The sequence below is a fragment of the Echinops telfairi genome, unplaced genomic scaffold (assembly GCF_000313985.2).
Source record: "Echinops telfairi isolate 266 unplaced genomic scaffold, ASM31398v2 ScPeMD7_655;HRSCAF=1070, whole genome shotgun sequence".
NCBI lineage: Eukaryota > Metazoa > Chordata > Mammalia > Afrosoricida > Tenrecidae > Echinops > Echinops telfairi.
Window position 1 is genome coordinate 13,112,396 of NW_022104553.1, and position 21,932 is coordinate 13,134,327.

General features: G+C 50.4%; 1 protein-coding gene across 1 annotated transcript in view; it reads right to left on the minus strand.

Moving 5' to 3' along the window:
• Window positions 1–5,213: 5,213 nt before the first annotated feature.
• Window positions 5,214–21,932, minus strand: part of NUDT3 (nudix hydrolase 3) — a 98,218-nt gene continuing 81,499 nt past the window's right edge. The window contains exons 3-5 of the mRNA XM_004717233.2: window positions 15,883–15,927; window positions 14,891–14,975; window positions 5,214–12,930 (exon numbers count right to left, since the gene is read on the minus strand). Coding sequence (XP_004717290.1) covers window positions 12,752–12,930; window positions 14,891–14,975; window positions 15,883–15,927 — 309 coding nt within the window. The 3' untranslated portion in view covers window positions 5,214–12,751. The remainder of the gene's footprint in view (window positions 12,931–14,890; window positions 14,976–15,882; window positions 15,928–21,932) is intronic.

Below are 21,932 nucleotides of genomic sequence, written 5' to 3' on the forward strand. Positions count from 1 at the left end.
TGTGTGTGTGTGTGTGTGTGTGTGTGTGTGTGTGTTTGTTCTGATTGGTCAATGGGTGCCACACTGACCATCATCCTTACCTCCATCAGCTCCAAACTTTCTCCCCAGGACCCTGGGGGTGGGGGGAGGGAGCGTGTGTGTGTGTGTGTGTGTGTGTGTGTGTGTGTGTGTGTGTGTTGCTGAGGACAGGTTGACACAGGACGTGCCTTCTCTTACGCTGTGGACCTAAATGCCCTTTGTGTTCCTTATGTTCTCTAACCCACATTTCCCAAGCGCCTGCTTGGCACCACTTTGCTGGACATCGCGGAGACAGATCCTGCGGGCCACACGGCCCAGTCCGGGGTGAGGGCACCTCAAGGATCGCTCTCAAAGAAGGCTGGGGCACGTGTGCTCTGGGCAGGTGTGCAGGCATGTAATGCACCTGGAGGGCTGCAGGAAGAGAAAGCAAGCTAGAGGTGAGCAGGGCCTGGTCACAGGGAATATTGCATACTAATCGAAGGAGCTGACGTGATCCTGAAAGGTTCTGCTTACCAACCACCGTGTTTAGGAAGGAGATTGACCGCTCAGAGCAGCGCTTTTGGGAGCATCCTTCTGGCAGAGAAAGAGGAAGGGTCAAAAGGCCAGGGAGGAGCAGCCTCAGGAGACCACAGCCAGATCCAGCCTCGAACTCCTGACAAGGCTGGAATGCCTCCTGACCCAGGCTTGAACGTCAGTGATGGCCGTGGGAACAGAGCTGATGGGGCTGACGTTTTAAAGGTGAGGCGGACTTGGAGGGGAGCGCTGGGGTAAGAGAGGACTCACAGTGCTGACTCAGGTGACTGAACGACAAAATACGACCACCCATCAGCTCACAGGTCTTGTAGCCTTGGAGGGGCCTATCAGGAAGAAGGTAGATATTCAGAAATGCTGTGGACTGGTTGGGGCTCTGGGAACACCCCACCCCGCACAGCAGGAAAGCCTGGAGGCCCACTTGGAAGACAGAGAAAAGGCTGTCACGGAGGCAGAACCTGAGCCAGAAGGCGTGCTAGGGCCACCACAGAGGGAAAGGCCAGAGGAGACATCAGATGAGAACAGCTAATTGGCCTTTGGACTTGCCCATGTGGGGGCCACTGGGGATGAGTGGAGGGGGGTAGAAGCCCACCGTGACCTCAATCTGCACTCAAACAAAACCAAACGCTGCCATCGAGTCGATTCTGACTCATAGCAACCCCGTAAGACAGGGCAGACTGCCCTGAGGGCTTCTGAGGCTGTTAGTCTTTACGAGAGCAGAAAGCCTCAATTTTGTCCCACTGATTGGCTGGTGGATTCGAACTGCTGCCTTTGCAGTCGGAAGCCTAACTTGTAACTACTGTGCCACCAGGCCCCTTCTAATCTGCACATCTCCTCCCGGGAAGGCTCGATTCCTTCGTAGGAGGGCACAGGAAAGGTGCGGATGGAGTTGTTAGTGGTGCGTGGCTGAGCTCGAGATGCAAGGCGGACTGAAGATCTAGGCCACGAGAAACAGCTGCATAGTAGCTTGGCGGCCAGCGTGGGAGAGACATGCTTTTTCGTTTTACCATTCACCATTTAAAATGATGTTTCTAAGCGAAGGGGAGCTGGCTGTTTACAGCACAGCCAGGGATCTGTAATCTCTGCCAGGGTTCCAGACTCCAATGCTGTGATTTGCAAGATTGGTAGTTTGAAACCACCAGCTGCTCCTCGGGAGAAAGATGGGGTTTTCTGCTCACATAAGGAGTTAACAGTCTTAGAAATGGACAGGGGCAGTTCTATCCTGTCCTATCTTATCACTCTGGGGAGAGGAGTGGAGACGAGGGGCGAGGACGGCCCAGTGGGCATGCAGAGCCAGCAGGTGTGACGCCAGGTGTCGACCCTGGAGATGTTACTTTGTCATGTGCAATGCAATCCACTTTTCCCTATTTGTGAATTCTCTTATGGAGCCGGGGGCATGGTGGGGTCGGGGTCAGGCTGCTAACCACACGACGGGCAGTGCAAACACACCAGCTGCCCTGTCCTCTAGGGCCGCTGGGTCAGCATCGGCTTGATGGCAGGAGGGTGGCTTTTGGAGTTGGTGCCAGAGTGGGTGACACACGGCGTTGCGAATTGCAAGGTCAGCAGTTCAAACTCACCAGCTGCTCTGTGAGCGACAGATGAGGCTTTCGGCTCCTGTGAAGATTTAGTCTTGGAAGTCCACGGGGCAGTTCTACGCTGGCCTGTAGCGTTGCTGAGTCAGCATCGACTCAATGGCAGTGAGTTAAGGTGTAAGGTAAGAACCTTATTTTCCATTTGGCCCTCGCACACCGGATTAGCCCTCTTCCTTCACCCCGTGCACGGCTCCTCCGTAGGTGGAGGCCTGTTACTTGCCCCAGCCCCTAATCTAGTACCTCGTCTAGATTATCCATTGGCCCCTGTGCATCCCAGTGTTCTCATTACCACAGCTTCCCACCAAGTCCCGACACTGACGGGGACAGGGCACTCCCCTTCTCTCATTCTCCCAAATGGCCTTGGGCCACCCTGGGGACCTCTCGTTTTTACAATTAGCTTGCCAACTTCCTTCCCAAAGTACTTAACATCTCCAGGTCTCCATTTCCTTTCCCACGGACTGGTGTGGACAACAGGGCCCATGTTTGACAGGTGCCCCAGGTCCATGTTATGTTGCCTCACTTCTCTGCATTCCACACATGGGGTGGGGGGTTAAAGAAAGGGCAGGTTTCTGGCACCCGTTTCAAGCATGTGTAGGCGCCATCTTCCCAACAGCAAGCGCGTCCTCTGTGGCTCTGTGTTGCATTTTGGTGATTCTCACCCTGCATGCCCAAACCAAACGCACCGCCATGGAGTCCCAACTCCAGAGAGGGCGCCTGAGACTTCAGGGCAGCAGACCACCTCCTACTTCTCCCTCAGTGTCTGATGGCTCGGGGTTGGCAGGCCAACGGTTAACCCAGAGCACGCCAGCAGGGCCCCTTCATAGACTGCAGGCTAGTGTCAACCCTACTTTTTGATGTACACACTGGGAGACCCCAACGTTCGCCAGGGCGCCTAGCATGATCTGGACCACGAGGTGCCCACAGTCCATCCAACGATGATCATCTTTCAGCAACATCCAGCCTGATGCAGTTGCTGCTGCTTCCAGAGCACAGTTCCGGCTCTGCCTGCCAACCACCTGACCCGGTACCTATCGAGTGTCAGTCCCAGCAGGTCCTTGAGCACAGGGCCTATCCGCCCCTCATGCCCTCCCACACAACGGGGGTCTCCTCAGCTGAAGCTCCCACTGGGAAGGCCTCTCTGACCTTGCTGGGAGAGTCCATGCCTCCTTCAGCTCTCTCATGCCTCTGTACATTTCTGTGAACCTGGCACACCTCAAACAGGCGGTGATCACGCCGCAATATGGCACCACACACCCCTGCCTCTATGGGACGCTTGACACGCTTGCAGGGCAGAAGTATGCCCCATGGGCTAAGAGCCAGCCTGAATAGGAATTTACTAACGGGGTCGCTGAGTGAGGCCCTGCCTGGACCCAGCGGGCACACCTTCTAGTACACCAGGTAGCCTTCTTCCCTTCTGCCAACCTCTTACCTCCTGCCAGTCCCATCACCCTCCTACCTGAGCGCTCTCCAACACTGCCCGCCCCAGGATGTCACCTCTCCCACTTCATGCCCAAGCCAGTGCCTCGGTGAGGGCTGTGTGTCCTGGATTAGCACTCGGCTGGTATTCAGGGCACAGAACAGAGCCTCCTGGCTGTCCTCAGAGGCGGAGACATTAGCTGGGTGTCACAAGACCAAGGAGAGAAAAGGAAACCCTTTACACCTCAATCTGTCTGCAATGCAGAAAGCACACAAGGTCATGGCTTCGAGCACAGGCTCCCCTGGGCACAAGGACCAGGTCTCCAGGGAGGATGGGCAGGGCTCCGGGCTCAGCTCACACTGGCACCACACTGGTGTACTTTGGGCCAACTTTCGCCCAGCCATCACTCGTGCTCGGAGCTTTGGGGGTCTCTCTAACTACACGATGTGGATGTAGGCTGCTGGGAGCCCGGAGTGCAGCAAGATTGTTCCAAAACGTGCACCCACCTCTGAGACCGTGATGGAAACCAGCAACAGCAGCTCATGCGACAGCTCACCATAAAACGGCCCACAATGATCTGACAGGGAGGGTGGGGGAGATTTCTGGAACACCCACACCACAACTAGAGGGTTCTAGTTGGTGGCTTCCTGGATGGATTAGTGCATTTTCAGCTAAGCTCTTTCCCTTAGCAGGTGCCGAATATGGCAGAAGAAAGCTCTGATAGGGGAAGGAGGAGTGGTCAGCTCTAGATGACCAAAGGGGAGAAAGGGGCCCTGACCAGTGGATGGGGGATTTGCCCAATGGTAGAATAAAGTCACCAACTCTCTACTTTGGGCTATCGTATAGCTCAGTCTCTTGTGAGTTAGGTTAGTGAGTGTCTTGCCCCAGAAGTGACCCCCTGGGGCACTAACCACTACCCAGTTCCTAGGCTCACAAAATCTGCTGAGCGATGATGCCATCAGCAGCCACACCCTGGGGAAGCCACCTGGCCTTTGGGCAGACGTCTGTCTTCTCAGTGACACCATTTGCTCTTGGTCTGCTCTGTTCCTAGACTGCTCCTCCTCTTCGCCCCTTCCTGCTGATTCGCCCTTAACATGGCTGGCATCACAAGACTGCCCTGCTCAAGAAAGCTGCACATGCTGAAAGCCCAACCCCTCGGGCTGGTTACTGTGGGCTTCCGTAGATTGGCCTCACTACATGTTCATCAGAGCTGAAGATGCTCTTCCTTCTGTCGTCGGCCTAGGAGCTGCCTTAATGCCGTTCTCCTCCCCACAGCCTGCCTGGTTCTGAGCGGACCCTCCCCCGCCTGCTGCTCTGATGCAGTTAAGCCACAGCCTGCCACCTTGTTGTGCCTGAGTCAGCTTATCTTTCTCCCATGTGCTTCTTTGGGGTGGGTCCCAGTATTGCACAGGGATCTCCCTGGGCCCCTTGCAACAGGACTGATAAGAGGAAGCCAACCAGGCTCACACGACTGCCCACAGGCTCCCCCCACCCCACTTGATCCTTCACAGGCATCCCCCCAAATAAGACATTGCCCCAGGCCGCCCTGGAGCCTGGTGCCAGTCCCAAAGCTCCTGGAGAGGAGGGAGGTAAAAGCCCAAGAGGACTATGCCAAGGACAAAGCTCTGAAAGAAGAGACCAGACTCTGGCAGGGATGTGTGTGAAATACTGGTTTTTATTGATTGGCACAAGATTACAACCTACAATTCCAATCCCCTTCCCTCCTCCCACATAGCTCAAATGGCAAGAAACTGAGTCACACACAGAAAGGGGCCGCACACTCACAGGGTTAAGCACTGTACAAAAAGGAGTGGGGTGGGGATTTAGGGGGAGGACCAAAGCTCCATCTAGACTACAGGGGGGACTGTCTGCCCTGATGGTTGCTGGTACCCCATAAGGGACGCTTCAATACAGAAGGACAGTTACACACAGCCAGCCAGCCAGCAGAGAAGGAAAGCAGGACTCCCATCTGCTGGGCACGGGTCTCAGTCCACACCCGAGGGCAGGACCCTACATTCTCCTCCATACCGGCCGGCGGGTCCCACCAGATCTGGAAGGCACACGCCCCAGTGCAAGGGAGAGGCAGGGGGAGGGGGGCCCAGACATCTCCCTCAAGAAAAGGAACCAGGAAAACACAACCCCCACCTCTGGCCTTCTCTGGACCCAGCCCCGCTCCCCCCAGGTCTGAGTACTTCGAGGCCTCCCTTACAAGGACTGGGACGCCACCGGGGAAGAGGCCTGGCCCGAGCAGAAAGGGCAGGAAGGAAAGCCCGATTTTCCATGCAGTGCCAAGCAAGGCTGTTTTGGAAACATGGGGTGGGGTGGGGGGCGGAGGGGAGCGGACACCCCCCTCCCCCAAATGGGAAACAAGTCCATGCACCCATGGGGTAGGGCATTCTGAAGTCATGGGGCAGCCCCAGATGGAGGTGGGGAAGTAGTATTCCCATATCCCCGCATCCTTAAACCAGCAGCTGGTTGGAAAAGGTTTAAGGAACACAACCAGCCCTCCTTCCTTCCTTCCCTGCAAGTGCCATTCCTTGGATTCCTCAGGGTCTGTTTTGAGTTCTGCAAGGGCTATTCTGGACACCCTCTGCTCCAGGCCGAGTCAGCCTGCCGATGGTTCATGCTCGACCCTTTCCACAAATATGACTCCCACTGCCTAGGCAGTGATTCACACACTCAGCCTGTTGGCCAAGGGGCTAGGTGACCTGGTGGGAGGTCCTTTCTGGGTGGCCCTGAGGGAAGGGGACAGGAGTCGCACAGTCCTGTGCGTGGGCCTCCTGCTGCTCTGCAGTCATTACTGGCCGGGACCAGCTGAGCCTCAGCTCAGGTACAGAAACGCTATGGGGAAGGCACAAGGAAAAGTTCAAACAAACTCAATAATCTTGGCTACTTTGCTTCAATCCAAGGGGTGTGTGTGGAGGAGGAGGGAGTTCCCTGGAAACACCTGTTGAACTTTGTCTATTATCTGGGTGATACCCCGTGATACGTTGGGGGAAGCAGGTCTAATTCTGAGATAGGACTGGTAACCTTCTGACACTGATGCAGATGGAGAGGAGGTGATCAGAGGGGGGACCCAAAGCCCTTCGAAAACCATTAGGTTGTTTGGAGACCATGCCCTGCACGGGCAAACCGCTGTCACCTAGCTAGGCCACTGGCAAGGACGAGGACAGAAGACAAGCCCTGGAAACAAAGGCTGGGCAGACAGCAGCTAGGCGTGCAAATGCGATTGCTAGCGGGCGGCCGCTTCCTGTCTGACACTGAGTGGGAGAGACGCACGCACGTGCATCATGTTCATTCTGAACCCGCTGCCCACAGCCTCCAAAGACTTCACTTGAGCACCTGGCAAAGTGGTAGCGCTCTTTCCTGTGATGGAGGCAGGAGTGGACACACGGCTGTGGTCTGAGTTCCAGTTACCCACCCTCTGTCTGATGAGAAGCCAGTGGGAGCATTACTGGGCCCAGATGATACTGCCCCACACACGCTCTGCCGGCCAATCTCTCTCCCACTAAAGCTCCCACCACGCCACCACTGGGCTCCCATTCCTGCACCTCAACCACCGCCACGTCTCTGTCCACCACAATGCAACTGAGGCTCATCAACGAGGTTTTGGAGGGGGTGAGTCCCCTGGAAAAGTTTGGAGGAGAGATGTTCACAGCCGCATGGTAAGAGCTCTGATACCTGCCCTCTCCCTTCCACCCTCTCTCGGGCTTCCGAAGCACAGGCCCTGAACACCCTCCCCTTAGCAGAGCACTCAGTGCTCAGCTCCCAAGACCTGCCTGCAGCCAGGCCTGCTCTCTGTAAGGAGGCTCTTGTTCTTGTCCTACCTTACCTGCCACCTGGCCTCGGGGGCTGCTGCGGGCCTGTCACCTACACCAGATGTCTCTGGATCATTTACTACTGACACAGTTTCTCCCCAATAGATAGAGGTTAACAGACCAAGGTTAAGACGCTGAAAGGCTCCTCCCCACCCCCCGGCCATCCCCAGCCCAATGGGGCAGCTAAGAGGGGAAAGAGCATACAGAGTTCTGCCAATGCTTTAAGCTGACATTTTCAATTCCGCCTGAAAATGCTTAGGAAGACAGGCTCATGCCGGATAGCTTGCTGGAGCGGTGTACAGGCAATTTTACTAGTAAAAAACTATTTCTTGAAGGTGAGACTTCACCCAGCATGATAGAAAGGGGAGTATGGGCTCAAGGCCCAGGATCTAGATAAAAGCATCTTGCCTTCTTTCCCCTACGGAGCGCCAATGACCCACGACTTTGCTCTAAATGCCTGGCTGGACCAGCTCAGGTGGCGGCAGAAGAGCAGTCAGTCACAGCAGGGAGTGCGGTAGGTCACTATTTGGGAACCAGCATGTCTGCGTGCAGTTCAGTGATCCAGCCTGTCAGAGGTGGCGGTGCCCTGGGTAAAACGGCCACAATGCCACTGTTTGTGTCATAGAGCCTCTCTCGAGGGGTTTATATGTGTGTGTGCCCATAAGAAGTCAGATCAGTTTGGGGGTCAGGAGTTGAGAAAGTGAACAGAAGGAAGTTTTGAGTCATCAATCACTGCAGGGCAGAAGCCATGGCTCTCTCCACCTTCTAGCCTTTTTGGTCAAAACACTGCCTTCTTCAGCAGAGTCCCTCCCTGGTCTGCTGAGTCCCCAGTCAGGCTTCCTCCCAGATGGACTGTTTCCGTTTCTAAGACAAGCGCCAATGCTGTACCCAGGGCTCCAGGGGCAAGGCAACCTCTTCCTCGGAAAGCTGCTCAGTGCAGAGGCAAACACCAGGCCACGGCCTGCTTCAGCGCAGCGGCTGGAATCAACAGCCAGCCAGAGCCTCCCTGTCCCTGTTGATGATTGTTTGAGGAGGAAACCGGGAGGACACACTAGTTGATTATCTGGAGGGGAGCGGGAGCCTTTTCTCAGATGTCCTGATTAGGTTTCTCACATCTCTTGTCTGTATTGGAGTTGCCAGGGCCAATGGTCCAAGGGTGAAGCTGCCCTTTCAGGGGCAGGGTGGGAGACTGCTGGCCCCACTGGAGAGGTGCCCAGAGTCGGCAGGCTCCCAGGGCCTGCAGTGACCTCAAGCAACAGGATACAGGACAAGAGGCTTTTTGTTTATTTGTTTTTTAAGAGTTCTTTTTTAAGTGTTGCGGACCACACTCCTGATGTGCAACTGTTACCCAAAGTCCCACTTGTCTCGCTGCTTTGGGTGACAAGGAAGCCGAACCCTCGCCTGCAAGAACAGTTACCATAGCAGCCGGAGCAAGACCTCCCTCAGCTGTCCTGAAAGGTCAGGCCTCTGTCCACAGGGTGCACCCAGCGTGCTGAGCCAGACTCTGGGGTCCTTTTCTGTCTGCCCTCTGGGGGCATGCGGGAGCAGAGCTAGGGCTCGAAAGCAATGACCACCGCCTCCACTGGGCAGTGTGAACTGCGGCGGCTGGGCTGCCCGCAGGGCTTCGAAACACAGGGCTGCAGGAAAAGCTACATGCAGTCGTCGGTCTCTGCCCCAGAGCTGCCTGAACTATCGCTCAGTCCTGCACGTCTCCTCCTTTTTGTCAAGATGTGGATTATTTTCTGAAGCGCAGATGGGCCAGCATGAAGCTGTGTTATCAATTACCGACAGCTCACATTTCCCTCAAAACACAAAGGCCTTCAGTATCTCCCACAATCCTCAATCTCTTCTCAACTAGGGCAGGCTAAAGGAACATCTGGGAAACACTGAGATCACATTGGTGGCGAAAATCACACGGCGGTTATTATACCCTTCTTGTGAACCAGGAGTAAGTGTGGCCCAGTGAGGCTGTTTTTTAGGAAGAGGACTGGGAAGCCAAGCAAGGCCCTGTCCAGCTCGACGGGAGAGGAACATGGGCAGAGGGCAGCAGCCTGCCACTGGGCAGGGAGGTGTCGAGCCGTTTGTGGAGAAGGTTCTCTTCTTTAAGAAACCTCAGAGGGTGACTTTTGTCTTCTAAGCACGTTTTCAGAGACGTATGCGAATTGACTCCTAACATCAAAAAAGTAAATATTTATTTGTCACCAAGGAACTCAACTGTAGAGCAACCTATTTACAACTGACTGCAAAACACTCCCAGAGGGCTGAGAGCCACCTCTGCTCCTCAATGGTTTAAAGAGGCCAAGGCCTCCCTGGTTCCCTGGGGACAGGGACCTCATGCAGAGGGCGGAAATCCTGCTGTGACACCACCCTCCAGGCCAGTGGTCTCTGGGAGGGGCTGACTCTCTCACCCCTTTGATCCCACCAGATGGCCTTGGCTCAGGGTATGCAATGAGGGAAGTTTCTACACGCAGGACAGATGGGGGCAGTGAACACGTGTAAAAACAAAACAGAAATACAGCCAGCTCATGAACTGTTCCACCCTGTCCCGTTTGCCCTGTGAAAGAAAATAAGGCTTCTGTTTCCTGGGTTGTAAGGAAATAGAAGGTTAGAGAGAATTTAAAACGTGTGCTCCGGGTACCTCTCTCTTACTCCTACACTTGCACACTCCAGTCCAAGAGAAGATCGCAACCTCACGCTCTGTTTCCAATGGCTACAATCGATAGATTGGGGGGGGGGGGAATATAGAAAAACAACTCCCTCTCTTCTGAGTCTGATGCCTTCCGTTGGGGTCTTCAGAACCGAAGACCTCCACATTTGCTGTGCAGGAGAGCCACGCAACCTCCCTGCATCCAGGCACCAGTTTTCATCTCGCCTGAGCAAGCCGGGGAAGGGCAGAATCAATGGCACACCTCTGCCTAAGCGGGCGCCCGTGACCTTCTATAATAAGAAATGCTCTCGAAGTAGGGCAGTTTTTGTGCTGCCTCTTGTCTCCCCCCCATCCCCCCAGCTTCCTTTGGGGAGAGCCAGGCAGGTTCTGGTCCTCACAGGTTTACCAATCCATCACCAAAGGGGTGTCCTGTCTGCCTGGGAAACAGTCACGGTGCGAGGCCTCAGCCCTGCTGCTCCTCACAACCCTAGTGCAGCAGGAAACGCCCCGCTTCCAACATGTCCAGGGGGGACAGAGCCTCCTTGTCAGTTACAAAACCATCAGCACAATCTCTCCAGTAAACGGCACCAATGTGATCCACCCAGGTCACTGGAAACACTTTCTTGGCACCATTCGCCCTCCTGACTCAAAGACACCATCGCGATCAAAACCAGACCTTTGGGATAGTGTATTGTTTACACCAGCCTAATAAAACCGTCTCCAGGTCCTGAAAATACACACACATCACAATCAACACTGCTTTTCAGGAGGCGTGACTGGTTGTTTTCCTGTAAAGCACTTTCAAACCCAGACCATAAAGGTGCAGTTTACTTGGAAGAATGTGTTTTTCATTTAGAGGAATTTATTTTATTTCCCTCTTGACTTATTTGGACAGACCCTTAGGCTGCTCTGAGTCGGGCAACCAGGAGCAGCGTGCTCGTTCTGAAGGAGGCCGAGTGGACCTCCTGGTGCTGGTTCTACCTCGGGACCTGTGCCCGGAGGAGCGATGCCAGGCAGCGAGGAGCGGGCCAACACAACTTGCAGCACACTTTTATGCCCACCAATTCAGGATCCCCAAAACTCAGAACACTAAGTGCCAGGTCAACCAGATATAATCCTTTCTTCTTCTTGTTTTAAATAAGCATTTATTTTAGAGAGAGGGAGGAGCAAAAGTGTTTGGAAGTGCAAGTATTATCAGAATTTTCAGTGGCGGCTGCTCTGTTCTGACAAAGGCAGTGACACCGAGAGCTGAGCGACACGCTCCTGTCCGGAGCCAGGGCCCTAGGGCCGTCTGCTCCCTCACCCCCAGCCTCACCCTCCACCAGCTAGACTCCTCTCCTCTTACTTGCCAACTCAAGGACACTAGGGACAAAAGAGGCCAGCAGGAAATGGGTCTCAGAATCCACAGGGAGTCTGCAGTGAGCCAGTGCCCGACCACGCCATTCCTGTCCAGCACTTCTCAGAAGACGGCCCTTTCTGACTGCAGTGGGAGGCAGACGTTAGTAGGTCTGAACAAACCCCCTGGTGCAATGCCAAGTGCTGCAGGGTCACCAAGCCCCTGTGGACATCTGGACTTTTCCCCTTGTGCACTTTTCTAGAACTTAGCAGTTATCCAACACAGGGACAGGGCTGCAAAACTGCACTTGCAAAACACAGCCAGATGCTTTAAAGAGCACAGACAATAAATACCCCGTCAGCATGGTCTAAGGCATATATGGACAAGATGTTGTGTGTGTGTGTGTGGGGCTCCAAACCAGCAGCATAGAAATGGTGCTTGATGTTCTAGTTCTTTAGACAGTAATCCCAAGAATCCAGTTCCAATCCCTATGGTCAACATGGAGAGCAGGCTTTAAGAGTTATCACTGCTTTTGTCTGGATCTGGCCTCAGGCCATTTGCTCCTGGCTTGGTAATAAAAAAGCAAATTGGTTTCTTCCGATTCCTTCTTGCTGTGGAAACAGCTCAGAGAAGGCCACGAATGCCCGAGTGCTAGGACAGCAGCTACACTCTTCCCCCAACCTATATGTCCCTCAGGCCATGACCTGGGAACACACAGGAGGACGGGAAAACTGGCCCAGCCGCCAGCATTGAAGGACACTGTAAAACCAAAAAACAAATTAACTGCGAGGCTCTGTTTTAGAAATAGCCTGAATTAGAGGGGGAAAAAAGAGGAAAAATGAAACAGCTATATTCCTTCTTTCTAACGCATTTATTTACATATTATATGCTAAGTATATAATGTGTAGATAAATGTAACCTATAGTGAAAACCACCATCCTACTGGACAGAAACAACACATTCTGGGACAGATTCTTAAAAAGGTTTATCTCACATTGGTATCTTTTAATAATAATAATTAAAAAAATTAAAAATCAAAGAAAAACGTCTGGCCATGTCTGGGATGAGACAAACAAGAACTGCTTCAGAATCCAAGGCAGAGAGGGAAGGCTGCTTGCCTCTCTCCAGAACGGTAGGGATGTTTAAAGGGAGGGACCGATCATGCACCAAAAGTACTTTACAAATTACCCCCACCCCCACCCCTAATAAAAAGAGAAGAAAAAGCCCACCACTTAACACCAAAGAGCAACATGATCAGCACCCTTCTCGGCTGCCCGGCATGCCTATTGGGGGAGAGGAAGCCTGTGAGGAGAGGTGGGAAGAGCAAGGGTGGGAGGGCAGTTCTGCGTCTCAGTCCGGTGTCCCGTTCCCACTCTGACCGGAAGTCTTCAGTCATCTGATGCTGGGCATGGAGCTCTGAGCAGAAACCGAGTACGCGGTGGCCACCACCGGGGTGCCGTTGTTGGCTGAGTAGCCTTGCCTCAAGGTTTCAAAATAGGACGCCTGTACTGGTTTGTGGTACTGCAGCACTTTGATGGCATCTTCGATTTTAAACCATTCCCTCTTCCTTCCTGTGGCGGGAGGTCCAGAGAGAAAGAGATGAAGCACAAGAGACAACGTACAAGATTACATTTTGAGATGGTTTTCCTTCTTACACCGCAGAATGTACAGAAATGCCGAATGTAGAATAAGACAGCGTGACATCTGAAAACGGCAGTTAAAACAGTGACTGGCTAAACTCGGCTCACCCAGGAAGGGCCGCGCCTGGCCAATGTCTCCATCTCCTGCAAAATCAGTGTCCAGAACTACTAGGGCAGCTGGTTTTCAATTCATAGTTTGTCTTTAACATGTTCTGTGAGCGTAATATAGTTACATTTTAGAAAGGAAAAAATATTTAAAAATCAGAAGGAAAAACAATCTTAACACATCACTATGAAGGTTTTAGTCTATTTTCTTACTTTTCCCTAAATATTTACTTTAAAACTCCTTCATTATTTTTTTTCTTCTACCTAAAGGGGAAGAAAAGCCAGTGCTTAAAAAAAAAAAAAAAGCCGAGCATGGAGGAAAAGGAGAGTATGAATAAGAAACGACCACTCGGAACCTTAGTGCATAAGTGTTTCTTTCATGTATACTTGAAAAGACACTGCTTTGTACTCGAACTAGAGCACTTTTTGGCATTCCAAAGCTTCTGGCACAATGCCACGGGTAGGAACAAACTCTGAAGCTCGGCTCCAATCACACCAACCACCAATCTAGCACATGTTGCATAGCCAAGCCCTGGCTTGTTCTATGCCCCATTCCCTCATCTATCAAACAGGGGTCATCAGTAGTACCTCTCTCTGTCTCCGTGAGGAAAATGGACTGTATCTATGTGGCGTATCTGAACAGAATCGCCACTCATCCTTTACTGCATTAGGGACCACTGTGTCAAGCCCAGAGGCTTGTTCCCCACACTTTGTTTCGTCAGGATCAACGTCTGATGCAGAAGCCAGTGAACGTTGTTTGGCTGACAGAGCACTGGTACCTTAAAGTCGACTGTCACAAGAATGGGACGCCCACCCTGCAGAGAGGGCTCTGAAGCTGGGCGCTGTGCATCCCCTGCACCATCTCTTCCTCTAAAGTGGGCCCTTTGTGAATTTATGTTCCTAGGCATACCGTACTACAAGACCCAAACCCACCAAGAGTGGAAGGGTGGTGACTGCCCAGATCAACACTCAGGGGCAGTGCCCGGGTTCACGATACAGGCAGGGAGGGGCTTAGCGCACGGAAATTATGTTTGTCAGCTGTTATCCGAAATTAAATCAACATTACACTTTTCTAGAACCACTTTCCTTCAGCTGTTGAAGAGTGAACCAACTCAGTGTCTGGTCGAGACAGACAGGGACTCGTGATCAAGCTCCGCTCACGGCGGAGCTGAAGGAGCGTGAAGAAAACTGCAGGCTGCTTCCCTCGCTCGAGTTCTGCTAACCCACTCCAGGGCACGGGCTCGCCCTCTGCCCCAACACGACCACCGTCACAGCAAGCCCATGGCCCTGCTGGCACCGCAGTCTCCAGGCCTGTGATCAGGATTTACTGTCTGGAGGGTACAAGTATAACACCTTTGGGGGAGGATCAATGCCACCGAGTCAACTCTGACTCACTGTGACCCAGAGGACAGGGTAGGGCAGCCCCCGGGGTTCTGGTGCCTCTGCCTCTTCTGGGAGTGACGAGCCTCGCCTTGCTTCTGGAGAGGGGCTGGGAGTTCTCACAAAGTGCTGACCTTGTAACTGGTCAGCAGCCCAACTCGTACCCACTACACCACCAGGATTCCTAAACATCTTGCTTTTAGAAACATTAAAAAAGCTTTTTTTGTAAGGGTTATGTTTTGATTTGTTGGGTCTTTTATAGGATTTCCCCTCACCCCCCACCCAAAATATTAATTTCCACAAGTTCAAAAATGCCCGTGTTCGTTAAAATCCAACACACCCTCTCCAGATTCAGCTTCTGGGTAAGGCTTGGGGCGACAGCAATGGCTGTCGGGTGACAACTTACCAATGCTGACAGAGTCTTCCCAGTCTTCCAGCACTTCTGTGACAATAAGCACGTAGACATAGGTTCGGTGCTTCCTCTCCTGGTTCTGCGAGCAAAGAAAGCACGAGCTGGTCCCAAGGCTGAGATGATGCACACACCCTCCCGTGCACGTGTTCAGAAGGCACCCACACAGGGCTCTCTTGCTTGTGATAGTCCTACACGTATGGAATGTGCTAGATGGCCTATTTAAAATATGCCACACTTGGACTTGAGAGTATGCACTTTGGCTTCTAAACGGTGCCTTTATATATAGATGCATGCATACATATATCCACACGGACACATATATATTTCCTGACTACTCCTCTAGGCGCAAATTTCCAAGAATGCTGAGAGAACGTTCTTGATTGACCTCTCAAGAAAATGCACCATGTGAATTCAAGTAGGAAGCACCAGAAATCTGGAGAAGAGATTGTGGCCAACAGTGGCACCACTGACATCTTTGAGACCTCACCCCTCACCCCCTTTCTTCAAGCCAGGCCTGCGTTGGCACTTCCTTCCCCGTCCCTCCAAGTCTGCGGCACTGACAAGTTCTGTGCCGCTCCCTCGTCTGTTTTAACTACTTACCTTCAACTTTCCTCTGTCTACAATGTACTTATCCACCTCCCCTGACACCTTGGGTGGAGAGGGAGAGATATTACGATGGGGGAAATGCTACTCACAAGCAATTTTTAGTTGTTTGGAGATTTTAGGATTAAAAAAAGGAAAGCCCACTATTGGTTTGAAAACTCAAAGAAACCAAAATGGCAGCCTTCCTCGATTAAACCATATATGGTTACTAATCTGATGCTACTCTTAGCAAAAATACTCCTAAGAAGCCCCTGGCAGGGGGTCAACTCCAACTCAGAGGGAAGGCGAGGCGGCCTGTTCTGCAGAGCCCGAGCGCCTCGGAGATCAAGAGGGCAGTTCTACTTTGTCCTTTGGGGCCGCTAGCAGAAGAGCTGAACAGTTACCTCAAAAATTCCGACTAATCTTCCCAATGTCCCTTTTACTCCAGCCTGAAAAGTAGAGAGAAAAATGAACACATTGGCATTGCAATACTACTGTTTTCATTCTGAATTTTCTTGAGCGGGTTTAACAAGAGGATGCAGCTGGGAAGGGCTCCAGGTCGGTGGTGATGACACGACGATACTGTCTCATCTCCTCGGTGCAGCGGTTCTCAGCCTTCCTCAGGCCAAGACCCTTTAACACAGCTCCCCATGGTGTGGTGACCCCCTAACCATAACATTATTTTCGTTGCTACTTCATCACTGTAATTTTGCCACTGTTATGAATTGGGCGACCCCTCTAAAAGGGTCATTCGATCCCCAAAGGGGTTGCAACCCACAGGTTGAGAACCGCTGCCTTGGTGCAAAGCTGGCCAGAGAGAATGAGATGATCAAGGACACGAAGTTATAACCCCAAAAAGGAGGTTATAGACATGACATTTTACAGGTATTAACTGTTTCATGTACTTATTCTTTCAATCAACACACACACACACACACACACACACACACACATACACACACACACACACACCAGGGCAAGTAAAAAAATGCATTGCTACTAAACCATAGCAATGTTTATTAAAAATGTGAAGCAATTGTTTCTCAACATCGCTTCCATCTCTGTCTACACACTTCTGAAGGCAGTGTTTCCATCTCTCTAACCCTTCTCCCAAGAATTCTGTTTTTTGACTTATACCATGTGAATATCTTCAGGGACTCAAATCTTGCTTTTTTCAGTGCTGAGTTTTGAAAACCAAACCAAGTTTGAAGGGACAGGCTCAGGGCTGTGGGGCATGCGGGTTTCCCACGAAAACCTCGTCATATGGTCCTTGCTTCCCCTTGAAGAAATAGCAGGGAGCCCGTCATGATGGGGAGAAATTTTTTGGTGTGACTTTCCTAGTTTTTTCCTCATCAAGGAATTTTCAAATTTCTTAACATTTCCTCCTAATAAGCTCCAGTGATTGTCCTGTATCCTTAGAGAAAATCTATCAAGATTATCCTTTGGAACCCCCCAATACAGTGACTATAATTTTTTGAGCTGCCTTGAATGCCCAGTCAATCCCCTTGGAAATCTCTGTTTTGACTGGACCTTTTTGGGGAGGAAGGTTCCCTAAAGAGGGAGGCGTTTAGCCGCTCCTCTGGAGTCTCAGGAACTCACGGGGGCAGTTTGACCTCGTCCTCCAGGGTCACCCTGGTCAACTTGACGGCGTGAGCTTGCTTGCTATTCTGACCCTAAGGAGACTAGGGCACGTTACTAGCAGCCATCTACTGATCACATAAACGTGTGTGGAATAACGCATGCACGTATGACTTAGCAAGGAGCCCTGGCAGGACTGTAGGTAAGCTATTGGGCTGCTAACTGCAGCAAGGTTGCAGGTTCAAACCACCAGTGACTCTGCTGGAGAAAGATGAGGCAGTCTGCTCCTGTAAAGATTGACAGTCTTTGCTTTCAAGTTTTTGGTTATAATCTTACGAGTGGACCTGCAGGGTCAGGGTAGCAATTCTGACATCAGAGGTCGAAATCCTGTAGCTAGGAGTCATAAGGGACTCAGCAGCAGTGGTTTTGGCTGTGGTATGAACTGGCACCCAGTAATAAGACTTTTTGACTTGCCCTCCCAATAAAGCCCAACTCTTGCACGAGGCCAGGGTAGGCGCCGAGGCACAGCAACAAACAGGCTGGGGGTTCAGCACCCCTGGGGCAGGACCGTGTTGGACTTGCTTTGGGCTACATGCACCAGTCCGGAATAGAGCTGTGTCCTTCAGGAGTTCAGTACGGCAGAAGTTCACACACACACAGCCATGGTCCTTTTAGAAATGATATGTGCGATTTGACAGAGATGAGGAGAGCTGCAACTTCATGCATGGTTCGACCTTGACTTTGTGGTAAAATATGTATGCACCCAAACACGGTTCATTCCAACATTTCCGATCCAGTGACATCGACTCCAGCATTAATGTTGTATAACCACCATCACAATATATTCCAAATGCTTTTCATTACTTGTGTGAAACTCACTTTTTTTGTCCCCCACCTCCCATTCCTCCACTAATCAACTCTGATTTTATGTGCTTGTCAAACTAGGATTCTTTCATGGGAGCGGGGTGCACAGTACTTGTTCTTCTGGGAGAAGTTTCAAGGTGCGTTCATGTTGTCGCGTGTATCACCACTTCATGTTTCCAGACCGCAGAGGTCATTTCTCCATCCATCTGTGCACAGACATTTCGGTTGCCACCCTTTGGCTGTGAATAGAGCTGCAGTGAACCCCAACACACAATTGTTTGTCTCTGCTTTCAAGTTTCTGGTTATAATCTGACGAGAGGACCTGCAGGGTCATCGTGGCAATCCTGTGTCACCCGCACATCAGAGGTCGCTACTGAGCCCTCTTCTAAACCTGATGTCACATTTTTCTTCATATAGCCTATCTTCTTGTATGTTTTGCTTTCAACATTCAGACTGAGCTAAGTATGGTGAAAGGATACAAGCCTGACACCTACTTTTCCTGATGTAAACCCTCCCTTTGTACTGTGTGAATGACCGTGTCTTGGTGTGCCCACAGGTTCCATATGAGAATGAAGTGGTCTGCAATGCCAAACTCTTCTCAACGCTATCCACGTATGTTGTGACCTACAGCGTTGAATGTCTTTGCATAGTCAATAAAACACAGGCAAAATGTGTGCATTGCTTTCAGCTAAGATAGATCCTACATCAACAATGATCTCCCCCGCTCCATGTCCTCTTTAGCGTGTGGCTTGAATTTCTGCAGTTCCCTGTGTATGTACTACTGTTACCATTTGAGAATGCTCTTCAGTAAAATTGTACGTGGCTGTGGCATTAATTGCTTGATAATTTCTGCACTTTGTTGGATCGCCTTTCTCTGTTGTTGGAATGGGCATGAGTAAGGATTTCATAACGTCAGTTGGCCAGGTAGTTGTCTTCCCAAGTGTCTTGGCATAGAAAGATGAGCCACTCCAGCATCGCATCCATTTGTGCAAACATCTCAAAAGGCACTGTGTCAATTCCTGCAGCCTTGCTGTTTGCCAATGCTGTAGCATTGTAGCTTAGACTTTCCGCTACAATATCCTAATTTCTTGTTCCTATGCTACCTCCTGAAATGGTTGATAATTCTTTTTGGTGCACTGATTCTTCTGTGTATTTCTACCATCTTCTTTTGATGCTTTCTTGGTCATTTAATATTTACCTATAGAATCCTTCAGTAATGCAACTTGAAGCTTCATTTTATTTGTTTTAAAAACAATGTATTGGTATACAACTCACAAGTTGTACAATGTAATAATTCAATCACATTAAGCAGCAGCTTAATTTCCCCCCCTTCAGTGTGTTCACCTTGAGAAATGCCGAGTGTCTCCTTCCCTTTTGGTGATCCACACTTAATCTTAGCCAGAAGGCTGAGAAGCGATGGACAGTTCATGATAAACTTTCTATCCTGTTCTTCACCATCAAGAGTATTTTTTAGGATCTCCTCTGAGATGCATTTTAGTCTTCCATGCATCAGAGCTAGTCTTGAGAGAGTCTCTGAATTCCGACAGAATCTACTCAAGGTCGTCCTCCGGCTCCTAAGGACCTGCTTTCATTTTCTCCAGCTTCAGGTTGGATGTGCTTGTAAGTAACTGCTGATCTGTTCCATAGTTTGCCCCGGCCTGGTTCTGACTGATAACATTGAACTTTGTTCTCCTTTCACAGATGTAGCTGAGTTAATTTCTGTATATTCCATCCAGAAAGTCAAGGTGTATAACCGGTTTATACTTAAAAAAAAAAAAAAAAGGATCTTCAAAGAATAAGTCATGAGTCTTGCAAAATTCTGTCGTGCTTCCTCCACGTCATTTCTATCACTAAGGTCATATTTTTCTAACTACGGATCTTTAATTTCTAACATTAGCATTGTATCACTAGTAATTTATCACTGCATTTTTAGTGCGTGTGATAAATTTCAGATCACAGAAATTGATAAAAACCTATTTCATCATCAATGGCATTAATGGTTGGTGTATAAATTTGATTGACCGTCTTATTAACTGGTCTTCCTTATAGGTACATGGCCAGGATCCTATAACTGTTGTAGTTCTGGACAGGTCTTGAAGTGTTCCTATTGACAACGAACGTGACACTGCTCCTTCAAGTTGTCAATTCCAGTCCACTAGATCAAAAGTCTTCAGAAGTGGCCAATAAGCAACACCAAGATGAACAGATAAAAAGACCAAATTGGTCAAGGATTTCATTTTACTCAGATCCACAATCAATAACCATGGAAGCAGCCAGGAAATCAATGAACAGTGTACTACACTGAGCAATTCTGCGGCAAAAATGATCTCTAAAGTGTTTAGAAGCAAAGATGTGACTTTCATGACTAAAGAATGCCTGGCCAGAGGTACGGTATCTTCAAAGACTTCACTCATTTGTGAAAGCTGGACAACGCGTACAGAAGACTAATGGATAATCCACGCGTTTCAGTGATGGTGTTGGGGAAGAATATTTGAAGTTCCCCGGACTGTCGCAGAAGGAGCACACCAGTGTTGGAGAAGCACAGCCAGCATGCTCCTCAGAAGCGAAGGCAGACACTGCACCTGGCACACTCTGGACATGCACCCTACGTGGCAACGCAGAGGCTCAGCGCGAGAGGAGGGCCCTCAATGAAAATGGATGACGCAGGGGCGCAAATGTACAACAACTGTGGAGATGGCCTGGAACACGTTCAATCTGCTGTCCGTGGGGTCGCGATGAGTCGGAACTGACCCAGAGCACCTACAAACAACAAGGGTAATTCTATGGCTAACCTTCTGAGGCACTGACAAAACTGTGTCCCATAGCATTTGCATTTCTACGTGCAATGGGTAACGGTTCTAAGAGGTGAACACTTGTGTTCTGATTATAGCCACCCTACATTGGGAGAAATGGTGCCTTGCTCATTTTCTTTTTTTAACTGAGGTAAACATGTAAGTCACAAAACACGTGCCCTTTCAGTATTTTATTACATGTACAATTCAGTGACACTAATTATGTTCATTTGCATTTATGGGGGTTGATGTGCATTTCCCTAACCTTGAGGCACTGGTGATTTAATGGTAGAATTCTCGTCTCTTGTAGGAGACCTTATTCAATTCTGAGCCAAGGAGCATCACACAGACCCACCACCTATCATCAGCACTGTGTTACTAAGATGCTGAACACACTTCCGCAGTGTCGACTTCTGGAAAAACAGCCAATGAAAACCCAACTCATTCGGCCCACCAAGCCTTGAGGACGCTAGCCCTGTTCAGAACAGCCAATGCAGAGAGGACCACATGGCCGGCCCCACTACGAGACACAACATCCCTCGTGGAACCATAGCCCTACAGGGGACAACACTGGAGGCACAGTGTAGGAATTGTGCCCAATCTGACCCCACCACACTGAGGCAAAACACTAAGGGCATGCAACAGAACAGTAAGGGGAGCAGAGCGAGGAAGTCCCGAGGGAGTACTGAAAATAGACTTTGGGGGCAGGGTGTGGCACCCTATCAGACTGGACTGGAAAACACTCCTAAAGGTCAACAAACAGACCTTGAACCTATACAGGCTTTTCTTATTTGGTCATTCGTTTTTTTTGTGTTGTTTTGTTGCTTTGTTTTGCTGTCTTGTTTTTGTGCATATTATTATTTCTGCAGGTCTATCTAGATAAGATACGCTGGATAAACAATCTGGAGAAAACAACAGGACCGATGGTTCCAGGTGGACAATGGGAGAGGATAAGGTGGGGGAAAGGAAGTGGTGTTAACAAACCCAGGGACAAGGGAACAAGTGATCCAAAATCGGTGGCAAGGAGGATGTAAGAGGTCTGGTAGGGCTTGATCAAGGGATCAACCGAGAGGAATTACTGAAACCCAAATGAAGGCTAAGCATGATAGTGAGACAAGAGGAAAGTAAAAGGAAATAGAGGAAAGAACTAGGAGGCAAAGGGCATTTATAGAGGTCTAAATATAGTCATGTACATATGTAAATATATTTATATATGATGA